Raw genomic sequence first — 17,295 nt, forward strand, 5'->3', positions numbered from 1 at the left:
GCCAATAGTAGATTTTTAAATGCCCTGCCAACATTTTTACTGGCCCCACGGCAAGAATGAATAACAAAATAGCATATAAATGTTTTTATACCAGTCCATCTCTGAATATGTCATAAGTTTCTAGCAAAAGTTGTGTTTTTTAAGGATAAAAAAGTGTCACATGATCCTTCAGAAATCATTCTTTATTTGCTGCTCAAGAAACATTTCTTATTATTATCAATGTTGAAAACAGTTGTGATGCTTCATGTTTTTGTGAGAAACGTTCTTTGGCGAATAGAAAGTTCAAAAGAACAGCATTTTTTTGAAATAGAAATATTTTGTAACATTATGAATGTATTTACTGTTACTTTTGATCAAGTTAATGCACCCTTGCTGAATATAAGTATTTTAAAATGATTAATGCCCCCAAACTTTTGAACAGTAAATATGTATAACATATATTATACATATAATAGTAGAAAAGTTTGCACGCTGTGTCTAATTGATATGTATTGATTTCACTGTACTTTGTGTTTACATCGAAAAGACAGCACAAAAAACTACTTATTACACCTCACTTTTCAATACACTGTCTAGTACATCAGGAGAAACATGCAACCAGGGACTTTGCAAGACTTGAAAACATACACATGATCAACAAATGCAAAATGTAGTAGGAACACAGGACTAGCATGTCTGTGGTACTTACATGGCGCAGGGCGGCACCCCGTTCCCTTCAGGTTCGCAGGTCTGACTTTCCTCCAGGTCGGGGCACTCGGACCCTCCTCCGGTAGGAAGCCGGACCAGCTGTCTGCTGCGGGAGCGTGTGCCCTGAGGAACACTGGAGTCCGAGCAGGTCTTGGAGCACGAGCCCCACTTGCTCCATTCACTGACAACACAGTCTTTAGGCATCAGGCAGGACTGGTAGGTCTCCGGAAGACTCCAGTGAGGACACTGGCTGATACAGGACAGAGGGGTAGAAAGACTGGTCAGTCAAAATGACAAGATAATAATTATTTTACAGTTAACACCATATTTGTTTCATAGAAATAGAACAGAATAAATCATTTTTATAAGAGCGATATGTGTCACGTTGGCTTGGGTTTTGTTCGTGTTTGTGTCTTTCATTTTGAAATTCTCTTGTCATGTGATTCCTTGCCCTCATGTGATCATGTCTTGTACTGTTCTGTGTTCTGATTGGTTGATTGTCTTGATTGTTCACAGGTGTTTCTTGTTAGTCATTAGTTTTTGTGTGTATATATAGCCCTCATGTTACCATTGTCTCTGGTCTAGCTTTGTCCGTGTAACCGCTGTTGGTTCAGTTCAGTTCAGTTCAGTTCAGTTCAGTTCAGTTCAGTTCAGTTCAGTTCAGTTCAGTTCAGTTCAGTTCAAGTCAGGTCTTTGTTTAGGTTGTATTCGGTTCACATTTATGTTAAATAAACTGCACGTGGGTTCTACACAAGTCGCCCCAGTGGACTTTTATTGCAATATAAGTCTAAACTATATTTATGTATTATATATTTATACCATGATACCAAATTAAATTACAAAAAATATAAATATTATAATATACATATTTTTTAATTTTAGATTTAATAAAAAAAATTAAATTACATAAACAAAATAAAATGATAAAAATCTAATATGATAATTTTAATATCATTAAATATGATAAATAATTACTTTATTTTATTATCCTATTTACTGAAACATTAGAACATTAGTATAGTATTTTATTATAAAATAAAATACTATAACCTGAAAATGGTCAGCTTTCTTCTTGGTAGAATAGATAATTGTATTTAAAAGCTTACATGAGTTTAATATTATGCCATGTATTGTTGAAATGTTCGAAGAAATATGTTATGTATGGCAACTTGTTACAAACATTTTTTTTTCTGCATGTACAGTATCTCTTCTGTTCCTAATAAAAATAAGCAATACAAATAATAAAAAAGAATTTAAAATATAAAAACAGTGTAATTATTTAAAGGTTTGTATGTTTTGAATGTTTTCAGTGTAACAGTTTACATTATTCCTAAATAAAATACTCACAACAGCACTTTATCTTTGAATACTTTAATGACATGTTTTTTGTAACTTAACTCAATTTGCAGTTCAACAACAGCTTTTGTAAGTGTTTCAGTGGCCGGTATCTTAACGCTGAGCAGTGTAAATGCAGCAGTTTCTCGTGGTCTCTTATTATCTCAGTAAGCAATGCAGCTGACGAGCTATTACAGATAATTACACACTGCTTCCTTTCCAGCGTAGCTTCATTTAGCAACTGCTCATTTAGGTGCCAAACTCACCTCAGGGCAGCACACAAACACACAAACTTCAAAGCTGGCACTGTTTTCCACCCACTTTAAACCTAGATTAAGATGTCTCGAAATCATTTAAAAAATCTGGCAACATAACGACACCATATTGCAGCACAATAACTTTTCCTGAGGTATAAAAGATAGCCATAGGTAAACTGTATTTGGCAGAAATGGAGAGTATGCCAGTCTGTTGATGGAATAGGGATTGTGGGCTAGGGGAGAGCGGGGCACAACCTAACGCTTTTTGACTTTCTCAGTTTGTGTAAATCTACTTATGGTTCAGAGTATTTATTTTTTCCCACATTAATTTCCCACATGTCTAGTACAATTATGTGGTTTTGTTTTATTAATACAGTATATACTTTGTTCTGGATATACCCCGAAAGAATGGAAGTGAAATGTGACAACATGCCCCATAGGTGGGGTACATTGTAACATGTGAGGGGCACATTGTAACATGACCATATGACAGCTTAAAATGTTATCTGATCTAATAAAAAAATATACAAGACAAACTAAAATATTTTCTAAATAAAATACAATTAAAAAACTTTTTCATATAAAATAATGGCAATTTTTAATAATTAAATATAAACTCATTTTTGACACAGGAAAACAAAGCTATACAACATAGTTCAAAACAAATAAATAATTAGTAATTTCTGAACATTGACTCTCAGTCTTTATTCACCTTTTTCTCACGTTTTCTCAATAAAATTAATAAAACTATAGAATATAATAGCATTTTTCTAATAGGGGCTCATTGTAACGCAGTGTGACAACATGCCCCGCCTGCACAACTGGGATTTAAACCCGGTTAGTGTCTTCTGCTAGTTAGCGACGCATTAAAGAACTATCTCAACTGTTAAATAACATATTGGAGATTAAAATAATATCAGATTTGTCTAATTTTAAATAAACACAAGAAATAGAGATGAAAAATGAACTTAAGTAAGAAATGTACTTTTGCTATGGTTTAATAAATGTCTATGGATATTTTCCCAAAATTTTTTTTTATTTTGGCGCATTTTTTTCTCTATATAGTGTTGATATGGCAACTAGTAAATACACCAAGTTTCGTCATCCTAGCATGTGTGGAAGTATTTAAAACAAGTGTGTTACAACTAACCCCACGTTACGTTGTGCCCCGCGCTCCCCTACTGTTAAAATTGTGACTAGGACAGTTTAAAAAAAAACGCACAGGCTGAATGAAGCTCACTTCAACAGTTCCTATATCAATATCTTAACAAATTGAAAATAGCCTTAAATAATGTAGTTACCAGCACACATCAAGCTGTTTGAACGAACAGCACCTGCTGCTTATAAAAGCGAATGAACATGAGACTGAACTCCAAACAATCAGCCACTGACTGGAACCAGCTGATAACAAAGAAGTTTCTTGAGTGTCAAATTGGTATCAAACTGTGTTGTTCTGCTGAAATGCGCATTGCTGCACTTCCCAATATTACTAACATGCATTGTTTTTAAGCACAGGGTAGCACATTTGGGTGAGCTTTTGTTTATGCTTGTTGATGGAATGAGGACACCAAGATTTCCATTTAAATGAGAATGAGAATGATGTTTCTCCTTTAATGCAAGAATAACTCAATTGTGGGAATTCAGGAGAACCTCAGTGCAGCAGCAGGAGTATTATGAAGAAGTCCATCAAATCCTAAATAAAATTAGCAGGAAATTCTAAATTGAACAATGCGAGTATATGCAAAACATTTAGGCAACGCTGAACAAAGGTATATGATGTACAGTCTTTAAGAGTGTCTGTGTAAAGTCACACACATAAAGAACTAGTACAACAGATGAGATCTTGCTAGATATTACACTAAGATCTGTTGATCAAAAGATACTGACAAAAGCAAAGTGATGAAACAGAATAAGAATGGTGTGATTGGTTTGTTCGTGATCACAGAGCAAGTGCTTCAGAAAAACATCCACTTTCTTGAACTAGCAAAACAAGTATGGATATTTCAGGAGCAAAAAGAAACAAGTCAGAGATTAATATTTATGCTCCTGGAGTAGTTTTTGTGTGGTTCCATTTAAATATATACTCTGCCATTCAAAAGTGCAAGGTTAGTAAGATTTGTTTTAAAGAAATTGATACTTTTATTCAAGATGAATTATTCTGATGAAAAAAGTGACATTAAAGACATTTATAATGTTAGAAAATATTTATATTTTCAAATAAATGTTATTCTTTTGAACTTTCTATTCATCAATAGAATCCTGAAAATATGCATCACTGTTTTCAAAAAAATATTCAAATCAGCATATTAGAATGATTTCTGAAGGATCATGTGACACTGAAGACTGGAGTAATGATGCTGAAAATTCAGCTTTGCATCACAGGAATAAATTACATTTAAAATATATTCAAATAGAAACCAGTTCATTTAAATTATGTTTCACAATATTGTTTTACTGTATTTTTAATCAAATGCAGTCTTGGAGACTTAGTTCATCCAAAAACATTTATAATCATACTAACCGCACACTTTTGAAAGTGTATCTCCAATTTCCAAAAGCATTAGCCTAACATTAGCTTATGAGTTTACAAAACTCTTTTCAAGAATGACCACACCAGATTCACACAGTCTAAAAAGATAGTTTTTGAACTTAGATTTAAATTTAAACTAATCTGAGCGAACCGGAAGACTATTCCACAGTTTTGGCCCAACAGTAGAAAAAGCGTGATGATCCTTGATGTTGGCCATTCAATTGTTTCTGTAAACGTAACATTACCTGGAGAAACCTCAGGCTATAAACACTCGAAATGTTTTTCTTTCAAATATCAAAGGCCAAACACTGTACGCCTGAGATACACAACCTATAAGGCTGCACCAAAACTTTTTAAATAACTACAAAACTCTTGAACATTTAATACTGAGCTGAAAGTGCTGGCACAGACTCCTGCCGTGTCACATAATCTGCTGCTGGGGAATATACAGTTGTCATTTCTACACAGTTGAAAATAGACATCAAGCGTGGGAGTGCTTTGACAGCACAGCGGAGACCCAGACGAGTCACGCAGCCGTCATCCTCTTACTGTCGGCGGCTGACGGAGAGCACACACACACACACACCGGAATCCCTCATTTTAGGACTCATTTAACCGCTATTAGCCTGAGAACCATTAGCACTGCAACAAAAGAGATCCAGCTCAAGAGAAAGTAATACGTTACAGATTCCCTTTAACGCAGACAGTAAAATGACCAGTGTTTGTTTAATATTAATGGATATGTAGAATGAGAAGCATAATATAAGCACATAAGTGTCTTATATGAATTGACCACCCGTATTAGACACCATATAAAATGTATGTGAGGGTCAATGGCATATAAGCCTGTTTCAGTGGAGAACTGAATTGTGGTGTAACCATCAAGTAATATTTTCTTGAAATATTACTTGACTAGACTAGACTACTTGACTGTAGTCTTGACTATTGAGTGTGCACATCAATTAATTATTATTTTAAATGTTTTTTTTTTAATTAATAAAAAATAATTAATAAATCAACTTTATTAATTCATAAAGAAATGTGTGTGCTGCACCACAACACATTTTACAACATCAACTAATGAAAATAAAATATCTAAAGGAATATTAATAAATAATATTAGGAATTACAAACATAGAAAAGGTGTATCTAAGCATTGAGTGTTATTATTACTAATAATAATATTAATAATTGTAATAATGTATTAAAATAATTCATATTAACAATTATATTAATTAATTCATAAACATCATTAGGTTTTGGGGGAAGTCCCATCATGAGAGGTTTAACAACCTGAACTAATGAAAAGGAAATGTCAAAATTTAGACATTAAAAACATGCTCGTCATAAAAGAATCATTGTACAAGTTAAAAATGGCATGTATTTTTAATAATTTTAATTAATATTAATGTTGTCTAATTATTTCTTAATATTAATTTATTAATAATCATTAAGTTTTTGAAGTTACACCACAATATATTTACAATCTGAAAGAATCAATTGAAAATATATTAATAAAAATAAGCAGTAATTCAGAAAAAAAGCATCAAAAATCATTGTCATTCATTGTTCGAATTGCATTTTAATGTAAATTTAATGTAATAGGACAAAAATGATCATAAAGTTGTTGACCAATGAGCAAAAATGAGGCAGTTAAGTTTACTGCATTCACGGTCTTCATTCACTTAACTCTTATTAACTATCTTTAATTCTGATGGGGAAAGTCACTAACCTGAGTGATACCGTACTTCTGTTTCGATGTACACAAACCACTTGCCGAGACTGGAAGCCTACTTCGATATCCCAGAGGTCATCCTCCAGTCGAGTCAGCCTGATGCGGTTCCTTTTGTTCTTGATAAGCTCGCGCATCTCCGGGTCTCTGTTTCCTTTCCTCTCTTTGCCTTTCCTCCGCCGGGCTTGTCGTACGGTGCGAGGAGCAGGGGTGGCGGCGGAGGAGGTCGGGGTCAGAGGTGGTGGTGGAGGTAAAGAAGGCAGTTTGCACTCGCTCCAGCCGCCCACTCTCAGATTGAACACCGTCTCTCTGCCCTCGCAGGTCCTCGGCGCACACGTCTGGAACTCCGTCAGATTGGGGCAAGAAAGCCCACCGAAAAGCGGCGGCGCCACTATGGAGCGGACGCGGTTCTGCAGGCCCAGCCCGCAGGTCTTGGAGCACGTGGTCCAGGGGGTGAACTCGGTCACCACACAGTCTTGAGGGCAGGGAATGAGACAGGCCTGTTCCTGCCGGGGTTTGGGCTCAAAGTACTCACAGATGGAGTCGTCGGCCGCCGAGCCGTCCGCCCTGAGCGCACAGTTCACCCCCCGCGTCTGGATGCCCTCTTCGCCCTGCAAGCAAACACCTGTGCGGCCAGTCCGCAGCGATATGGGAACGCACTGGTTCCACGGGCCCCGCCGCCAGTCGTACAGGTCCTTGTGCCAGTCGCACACGCGGAAGCAGCTCTGCTGGTTGGCTGGTCGTGTGGACTGAAGGCAGTTTGTGGGAAGAGTCGTCCAGCCTTCCACATGAGCGCACCACACCGCTCGACTCTGACTCCCTCCTGGCCCGCACTCGCTGCCCATACATCTGCCCCATGGACCTAAGGAAAACACCACATCAATTACCGCAAAGCCTAAAAGCAAATGCAACATAATTATGCCACCTCGTAAGATGCTTTGAAGATTATGCAATAATGCGCTGTGAAGATGATTTGATGTATTCTGCATTATTGTAAATTTATCTGATTGCCATTTCTGTGATTTGTTTTTGAAAGAAGTCTCTTACGCTCACCGAGGTTTTATTAGATCAAAAATACATAGTAAAGCAGTAATATTCTGAAATATTATTACAATCTAAATGACCTGTTTTCTATTTGAATATATTTTGAAATGTAATTTATTCCTGTGATGCAAAGCTTATTTTTCAGCATCATTACCCCAGTCTTCAGTGTCACATGATCCTTCAGAAATCATTCTTATATGCTGATTTGCTGCTCAAGAAACATTTCTGATTATTTTCAAGGTTGAAAACAGTTGCTTAATATTTTTGTGGAAGTCATGATACATTTCTTTTTTAGGATTATTTCTATTTTTATTTATTTATTCATTTAAATACGCCTGTTTAAATACAGAAAAGTATACATTAAAAATGGATCTAATACAAAAATTGTTATATTTATGTGAGCTCTATTTTTACGTTTATTAGACTGCCACTTTACACAATCATGCTAACGGCAAACTCCTCTGTGAAGAGCTATTTGGGAGTTGGTGCCTTTATGTGCAACATTATAATCATTGGTATCATGAGGTACCAAACTGATGCTGCTGGAAAGTGGCCCACTAAGTGTTGGGACGGAGGTTTAAACACTTTTGGTAGGAAATTTGAATAGGTTCACTTTTTTACCTGACTGATCCTTAAGGTGATAATCCGAGTGTTGCCCTAATTAAAATATTTGGCTGTGAAGCAATTAGAAAGTCAAAATGAGTTAATCGGTGCGTGCTGCTACCGCTGACAGCATGGCGGTAATGAACATCAAACTCTAAATGGAAAACGGGAAGAGAAGCAGCAGCGAGAGCCTTGTGGGCTCTAATTTTTTGATAACGACAAATGCAACAAAGTGACGGAATTGTTACCAAACATACTAAACAGAATGTGATATGCTAACCATCAGGCAATGACAAGGTTATGCATCAAGGAAATATTTTGGATTGAAATTTTTATCATGTTCATATGTTGCATAACTTGTTAGCAAACAATTTCTTAAAACACAAAGCAGCTTCAAAATTCACATTTGAGGTTTAAATATTTATATATATATTTATATATATTTATGGTATGTTGGACCTGAAAATTTTAAGATTTGATGTGAGGATAAGTAAGTCTATCAAAGTGAGTTTCTAAATAATCACTTTTCTACTTTTAATCACAACTGGAGCTTTGTCTGTCAGGATTCCCTTTATTTTATCAAGGTAACCACAGTTGAAAACAAACCCAGGTTACTGCATTTAAAGTTAAATTAATTTTCCCTGCAAAAGCTTTCAGAATCCCATTTCTTTTTTTTATGACAGTTGTGTTATTTACCAGTTTTATTGTGGTGATAATAAATGGAATGAAAGCAAATGAAGTTAAACAGTTTTGCCCCATGTCTCAAGAATCAGTGGTTTAAAACAAAGCCCCAGCTTAAACCAAGAATTCAGCAAACACTGACAGCAAAGCAGCATGACAAATAGAGATCTATAAAGACAACAAGAACTGTGATTGTGCTTCAAGGGCTCAATCTCACAGCCATATTAGAAAATGAGGCTTTATTACCATTAATTTTCACTGTATTACATTAGCTGTGTCACCATAACTGAGTTTCCATCTCACATTCAGCACCTCCTGCATGATAAATAGTCGTCCCTGTAATGAGTCCCAATATTAATCCATCTGAGAGGGTTTTTGCTGTAAACGTGCTGTAGATGGCCTCATCGTGTTCAACAAGAGCAGGGGTAATGGACCTTTTGTAAAGCACAGTATGAAAAGTAGGCCTATTCAACAAGATTTTTACATTTTCCAATTATGCCAGTGTGTACTGCTCTGCGGTTACTTACTAGCCCAAGTCAAAGTCTCTGATTATCTGTTTTTTGCCAGTTTTATCACCTGGCTCTGGCTGTCAGGTCAAATTTGTAAGTATGATTATTAAAGGTGCTCTAAGCGATCTTGGGTGACGTTACTTCTTGTTGACGTTCGAAGTATTGTCAAACAAAACTGAGGCAAGCTCGACCCTCCCTCCTCATCCCATCTCCGGAGTTCTCGCACCTTTCAAACGCTTTTCCGATGTAAATTCGGGACTTTGCGCGTTCCTTCTCCTTTTCCCTCTTCTTTGCTATTTGTTCGTCGGAACGTCGTCTCTTTGGTCGTGTGTCGGCCATATTAAAATTCAAGAGAATATAAATCTAACGTTAGTCATTGTTAGGACATCTTTCCTCTACCTAACTTCCCTCTTCATGCTTCTCACTCCTCCACACCCCCTTTATGTGCACGCGCACTAACCCCCCCAACCCCCACCCCCAAATCATTCTTGTAGGTTATTGGCTGGAACACTGTTTGTTATGTTTCATGGTCCAGGCTGGGCCAGTTTGTTTTTGTTGCTGTTTGTGGAGCCTGGGCTGTCTACAGAGACCGCGTTTTTTTACAGCATGTTCAGGGGACAGGCAGCTAGCAGATAGTGAGGAGATGTTTGCTGGATGTGACAAAAAATGTTTCAGCCTAAAAAACACGTGACATCGCTTAGAGCACCTTTAAAGTAGCATAGCACACCTCCCCGCAATGCAAATTGACAGCATCACTGGTTTCCACTGCAAAAAATAATACATGAAAAAAGACTGGCTTCACAAACACCCCTAATAACATTTCATTATGGATTTGAAAGGCAAGGAGAACATCAAAGCAGAGTTGTTATGTTAACTAAAATTATTAAAAAGAAATAAAGCTAAAATAAAATAAAATAAAATAAGAAAACTAATAATAATGATAAAAGTAGCTATAACAAAATTACTAAAACTTAAACTTAAAAAAATGTAATTAAAATGAAAATTTAAAAGTATTATTTTTAATATTATAGTAATATTAGAATATTATCAAATTAAAATCAAAAATATATTTTTTTATCATATTGTTTATTCATATTATCATCTGAAAATATGAATAAATACTATAATAGTGCTGTATATAAATAATACTAAAACACAACAGCTTTTCTCAAAGCCTAGTGAGTTTCCTATATAGATAGCACTGGCATTATAAGAGCACTATAAGCGGTCATTTCTATGGGGGAATAAACCCGCTCGCCTTAAGAAATCAACTCTCCAACTTCCTAAAGCTAAAGGAGGCCTTGCACTTCCCAACTTTCAGCAGTATTACTGGGCCTGTAACATCAACAAGCTTCTTTTTTGGAACAAAGATATCTACTCTGACAGCCCTCCTTGGGTGCATACAGAAAAGTCATCAATGAAAAGCACTCTCTATTCGGTTGTCTGTTCTCAGCTTCCCTTAGTTTTAAACAAAGTTTCAGATAATCCAGTAGTCACTAGCTCTCTTAAAATTTGGGTCCAATTTAGGAAACATTACGGTTTACATAGAGGCTCCACTTATATGGCCATCCTCAATAACTACTTTTTTCCCCCGTCTAGTTCAGACCCTGCATTTCGTCCCTGGTCATCTAATGGCCTTCTCAAGATTAGTGACCTCTATGATGAGAGAGTATTTGTCTCTTTCTCTTCCTTATCTAAAAAGTATAAGAGCACTATAAGCAACAAATGTGTTGCCTTCAAAGACACCTTGATCTGATCTTTATCTTGATTTGAGGGTAATTTCATCCCAGAATGCATTTCAACAAGACCATGAAATCATTTAATGTGTTGGACGGAGTCAATAGAAATGCATTTAACACTGAAATACTGAAACAGTTAAATGTAATAAATAATTTCATATTTTATTCAATATTTGGGTGACTAGAGCACAACGTGGTTCTGGTGGTTAAAAACCTCCTTATTGTTTTCCATATGGAAATTAACAATAACATCTAAACTTTTCAAAAAAGAGCTCCAATTACCAGTTGGATCATGATGAAGAAAATTGTGCAGTTACTGTTGTCTCGTAATCTACTGCAAGATGAGTTTCTCAGAGTACTTGTACTGCTTCTGAAATTGCTCTACTCATGTAGAGCGTTTCAAATCGGTCACTTTGCGGTTTCACTCCAGTTGTCACATTGCCAGAAGGCAGCAGTCTAAGTAGGCGCTAAACAGCAAGGTAGCTCACTAGATAACTACAGTGGATGCAGAGTCCAAATGAACATCGATGCAGAGTCCAAATGAACATCTTTTATAATTTATTGCAAATATACCAGCAAACACCATTCATAAAACTACAGGGGGAGATATCACAGCAAACATTTCTCCATTTATGTCACAGACTTAATGGCCGCGTGATGTGGTTCCTCCAATGGTGGGAGGGAGCAGAACCGCGGTGGCTTCCTAAGGCTAATCGTCTTTGGGAAAAACAAGAATAAACACAATCCCTACACAATTGTTTCCCTGAAAACAACAAAAGATTTCTCTTTTATGTCTTTCAACCCCACCACAGGTTTATCAAGGGGATTTCAAGACTGGTGGTCTGTGAACGTGAAGAGGTGGGACATGAAAAGCTCTCTGAATAAGCAAAAATTAAAGGTGCAGTAAGTGATAAAAAAAAAATAGCATGCATAAAATGTTTGTTCTGCCTGAAATTGGTGTCTTGTGAAACTACACCCTTCTATGTGACAGATCTAGACTCCACAAACTAAAAAAGTTGGGAAGGAGAAGGAGTATTATTGGCCTAAACAAAAGAACGCAGGTGTAAATCAATAGTCTGCTGAACATTTGCAAAATGTCTGGAATAATTTAAAACACCTTTAACCCTGTAAAAAAAAAATGTTTTTTTTTTAAAGGGGTGGTTGAATATGATTTCACTTTTGTAACTTTAGTTAGTGTGTAATGTTGCTGTTTGAGCATAAACAACATCTGCAAAGTTGCAATGCTCAAAGTTCAAAGCAATGGGAGATATTTGCTTTTAAAGAAATCGCTTTTTAAGGACTACAACAAACGGCTGGTAGAGACTACATGACATTCCTCCCGGTTTAGTGACATCACTAACCCTAAAATTTACATAAACCCCGCCCCTGGGAACGCGATTTATAGATTGTCAAGACAGAATATGCTAATCAATGACTAGAAGATAACTACACATAAGCTACATAAATTCATCAACTAACCATTCAGAAATGTTGTCTACATGTTGTCCCTTCTTCTTGAGTCTCTCCATCTTTCTGACTTTGGTTTGAACATAAAGGCTAAAAGTTTTTGAAATTTTCAACGCATGTCTGTGTGAGAAAAGGACACAGGCTCTTGAAGCTCCGCCCCCTGTGCCGGGAGCAGAAGCTCATTTGCATTTAAAGGAACAGACACAAAAATGGTGTGTTTTTGCTCACCCTCAAAAAGTGACAACTTTAACATGCTGTATACAAACATCTGTGGGGTATTTTGAGCTAAAGCTTCACATACACACTCTGGGCACATCAAATACTTATTTTACATCTTGTGAAAAGGGCATTATACCACCCCTTTAAACTGGGAAAGTTTATTGAACCTTTTTATTGAACGAGACAAAATATATTTAAAATATATATAAAAGATTTGAGTATCATATTTGATACATTAGGCTTTTATGGCTCATATAATATAGTCCATGTGACTACAGTGGTTCAAATGTAATGTCATAAAGTGACGAGAACACTTTTTGTATCGTATTTCATCAAAAATATCTTAATTTGTGTTCCGAAGATGAACGATGGTCTTACGGATTTGGAACGACATGAAGGTGATGGCAGAAATTGGATTACTGTTATTGTTCATTACTATAAAGGAAATCAATAAAATGGAATTAAATTCTAAATATTTGAAGAGTTCAGATGCAAAAGCATCTAAGTGCCATCTGAAATTTTCTTTTAGAATGATAATTTTTATCAAGCTCATATATTTAAGTTCAGTAATTTCACTTAAATGACTATGAATAGGTTATTTTGATTGCCATTTAAGTGAAATTGCTGAACTTAAATATATGAGCTTGATAAAAATGATCATTCTAGAAGAAAATTTCAGATGGCAAAACTCTTCATTTTTTCCTTTGAATTTACAAAAAACAAAAATACATTTTCTATATATACCATTAGCATGATGTTTCTATATCCCCATGCAGGAGGATCAGGCCTGCAGCAGGTCAGGATTGATCAGTATCTCACACATCATTATCTCCTGTGCTCAAAGGAGACGCCAGCTGTCATGATAAAAGGTAATTCTGGCTGACAAAGTGCTGGTCCGTCAGTGTCTGACAGGTGTGTGAGAAACAGAGTGCAGACAATTTCAGACTGTCAGTCAAACAAACCCACTGTCTCAGTTCATAAAGAGAAATATTCAGTTGAAATACATCACTGTTTTACCAGTAATAACATGCATCTGATAAGATAGGTTAGATATTGTTAAAAACAACTAATAACCTAGTTTTATTTTGGTGCTGCAAAGGCACAGAAGAGAGACTTGCTCTTTTTTAGCCAATCAGAAACACTCTCTGCCAGTCATTGGGTTTGGAGGGCTGGGTTTTGAAGAGAGTGCGTGTGAAATGGTTAAAATCACTTGAAACACCATTAATACAATTAACGGCTCAGCAATTTCGGAGGCCGAGAGCTGTTAGATGCCACAAGCACGTCTGGTTGATTATCTGCTGCAGAGGTGTTTACCTAATGGAGACAAAAAATCCAAATGAACTCTTTAATATCTCAACAAAGCGATGAAATTTAGAGCAAAAGCAGACTTTTTTAATGACCCTATAATCCTTGTATGTTTCTCATAGACAGACATATAGATAGAAATCTGTGATGAAGTTAATGCATAAATGAGCCACATAACTGAGAACTTCATGAAATCTTCTGAATCTCTGATCAGTCTGTTGAATAAGAACAGGGCTTCATTAACAGCCCTGTGATGTGATGCTTTTGTTTGATGCATTAAAAAAGACAGCGTGTGTTTCATTGCAATGAACCACTACTTCAAAGATACTCATAAAATAGCATGTGATTAATGTTAAAGATGAGCATCCTTCATCAAAATGTAAAAATCCCACTTGATTTGTATAATGCACTGCACTTGCACTAGACCCTTCTGATAAAGTCTTTCAAATCACTTTACATGAATATATTCCCCAGATCAGCTGCTTTTTGCATGTCGAAATGAAAAAGATACATACGTTTATTCTTCCCTATTCCAGTCAGCTTCAGAAGTGAGTCAATCAAATGCGAGAAAACTGACCCCAGGCAAAGACCATTAAATTCATAAGCAAACTGTGAACTTCTTAGGACGCTCTGAAGATAAATCCAGTCATCCGTGTGCCTTCAGCCTTTCAACATATCTGCTTTTGCAGATTTCAGAGTTAATTTCCACCATAATTGTCAGATAGTGATGCACCAAAGGCTAACTCACACATGATGCGACAAGCCATGAAACCTCTCTTCCAGTCATCCATGTTCAAGAGTTTTTGTCCTAACTAGCCACATTTTGTACTTCTGTTGTCACATCGCGCCCGTCCATCTCATAACTGCATTAAGCATAAAATACTGCATTAAGCATTTTTTTTACAAATTTTTTTTTTTTTTCAGAGGTCTGAAAAATTACTAGTCACATGAAAGTTTCAGCATCATTCTCTTAAAAATAAAAGTTCTTTATTGGCATTCATTATGCCAGGAAGAACATTTAACATCCATGGAACCTTTCCAATGCACAAAAGTGTCTAGGAAAAGCTTCTTTAGATTATTAAAATCTTCTTCACACTAAAAAAAAAAATATTGTTCTTTTAAGAACTATTCACTGAAAGGTTGTTTGGAGAACATAAAAAATATTTTTTTATCCATTGCATTGCTATGAAAACCCCCTTTTAGAACCTTTATTTTTAAGAGTGTAGGAAGCTGTGTTCCCATTAAATTTTACACTGTGATCATTTTTTCAGCTCTAAAAATCTATAAAAACACTCACAGAAAAAGAAAGTGGAAAACCCCCCAGAAAAAGCTCAAGGGTAAGGCTGATCATTTGCATTAAAAGTTTGTATTTTTTCACACTTTCACATCCAATATTTCCTGATCGGCACTTCAGCAGTGAAATATCACAAGGTCAGCGTGTAACATTTAGTTTCTGCACTCGGTAGGGTTGTAAAGTGAGTTCCCAGGAAGAGCGCTCCATGGGAGAACATCATAACAGAATTTCACTACTCTGAACAAAGTCCTTCAGGTGCAATAAACAAAGGCTTTCAAACATTTGCTACAGTATAAAACTGCTATACATTTTCATATACTGTCCTGTATTGTATGGAAGCTTGTTTCCGCCGCTGAATAAAAAATAAAAAAGGTAATTGCGACTTTTTAATCTCATAATCTCACTTTTTTGCTCAGAACTGTGTGATATAAACACGCAATCGAGTGTTATAAAGTCCAGAATAAAGCTGTAAAGTGGACTAGACTTTATGTTTCAAGTCAAAAGATTAGCATTAGGGTAGCGTCCTGTCCTGAGAAATATCTCATTTCTTTCAAAATTCACTTAGCTACAGCCTTGAACGGAAATGACAAATGGAGAAAGAGGATGAAGTAAGTATATCATGTGGATGTGGTAAAATGGGCAAAGAGGACATCAGTTCCTTCAGGGTCTGTCGAAGCTCTCTGAGGAAATTCATTTATTCAGCATGTATGGCTATGAATCCATACTCAGCAGGTGAAAATCTACCTCACATTTGCTCTTTGATGAGTAGAAATGTTCAGTAACAAGAGACATTAAAACAACATCAAAGCGACCTTCTGTTCTTGAGGCTGTAGATCAATATGGAGGAACGCAAGCAGTGCAATTGAAGCATGACCCATGTTGAGAACATAAATCACAGCTTGTGGAAAAATCTCACAATAAAGCAAAAACGAATATTAGAGTTTAATTCGTTTCAGGCATAAACATTTTAAATGCTGTTTTTCTTTATTTTCCCCACAGGCAGATATGAGAAGTCACAGCAGGACCACGCGCCCCTCCGTACAGCTGTAAATATTAATACGGAGCCTGTGCAAGCGCTTTGTTGATGCCGATCTGACATGCCACCTTCATGAAAACCTCCCTTGAGGCGGCTGGGAAGAGAAAAGAGGTTTTGAAGCCACAGAAGAGCCAGACTCGACCAACGTGCCCTTTAGATAAAAGACATTAAGTCTGGGGTCTGGACCGTGAGTGGCTTTGGGTCATAAATGGTGAGGAGATGGTCATGGGGGAGAATGTTGCGTCTATATAAAAGAGAAACCTGCAGCTATACAAGGACAAGATGGCAGAAACGTCATCGGCCGCTGTGCATGATGGCTGTGAGTGCTGAGGAAACATTCACAGGGTTCCGACACATTTTCCATTACAAAATTCCATACTTTTCCAGAATCAAATATCCAAACCTCTCTGTATATTTTTCAGACCCTATTTTGCATAAATGGTTCATACAGCAATATTTTCAGCATTATATAGTTTTTTGTTTGTTTGTTGGTTGTCATGAAAAAATAGATAACATGCGCTTGCATAATGAGAAGAAACCTGAAACGCTTTAGACACGTCGGTCTGATACTATAATCGTGGTTTGTTCAAAAATGGCACTGTTCACCAAAGAGTGAAGTACAATCTGATTTAGATTATTGTTTGTTCCTTTATCTGTTGCTGGTTTGAGTGGCACACACACATTCTTTTAGTGAAGTTCAAAAGAGACTCGTTCATGGTAAAGACATACAGTGCATACACTCATACTAATAAATTCAAGAGAATAAACTAAAAATAAAATATTGCTGATAAATATGTGACCCTGGATCACAAAACCAGTCACAAGTCGCACGGGTATATTTGTGGCAATAGCCAACA

At 36.3% G+C, this 17,295-nt stretch overlaps 1 protein-coding gene across 1 annotated transcript in view; it reads right to left on the bottom strand.

The window, feature by feature from the left end:
• Nucleotides 1-17,295, bottom strand: part of thsd7ab (thrombospondin, type I, domain containing 7Ab) — a 121,653-nt gene that overhangs the window by 72,279 nt on the left and 32,079 nt on the right. Inside the window, exons 2-3 of the mRNA XM_084088999.1 lie at nucleotides 6,542-7,403; nucleotides 689-937 (exon numbers count right to left, since the gene is read on the bottom strand). Coding sequence (XP_083945125.1) covers nucleotides 689-937; nucleotides 6,542-7,403 — 1,111 coding nt within the window. The remainder of the gene's footprint in view (nucleotides 1-688; nucleotides 938-6,541; nucleotides 7,404-17,295) is intronic.

Source organism: Abramis brama (assembly GCF_963993115.1).
Source record: "Abramis brama genome assembly, chromosome: 17".
Classification (NCBI taxonomy): Eukaryota; Metazoa; Chordata; class Actinopteri; order Cypriniformes; family Leuciscidae; genus Abramis; species Abramis brama.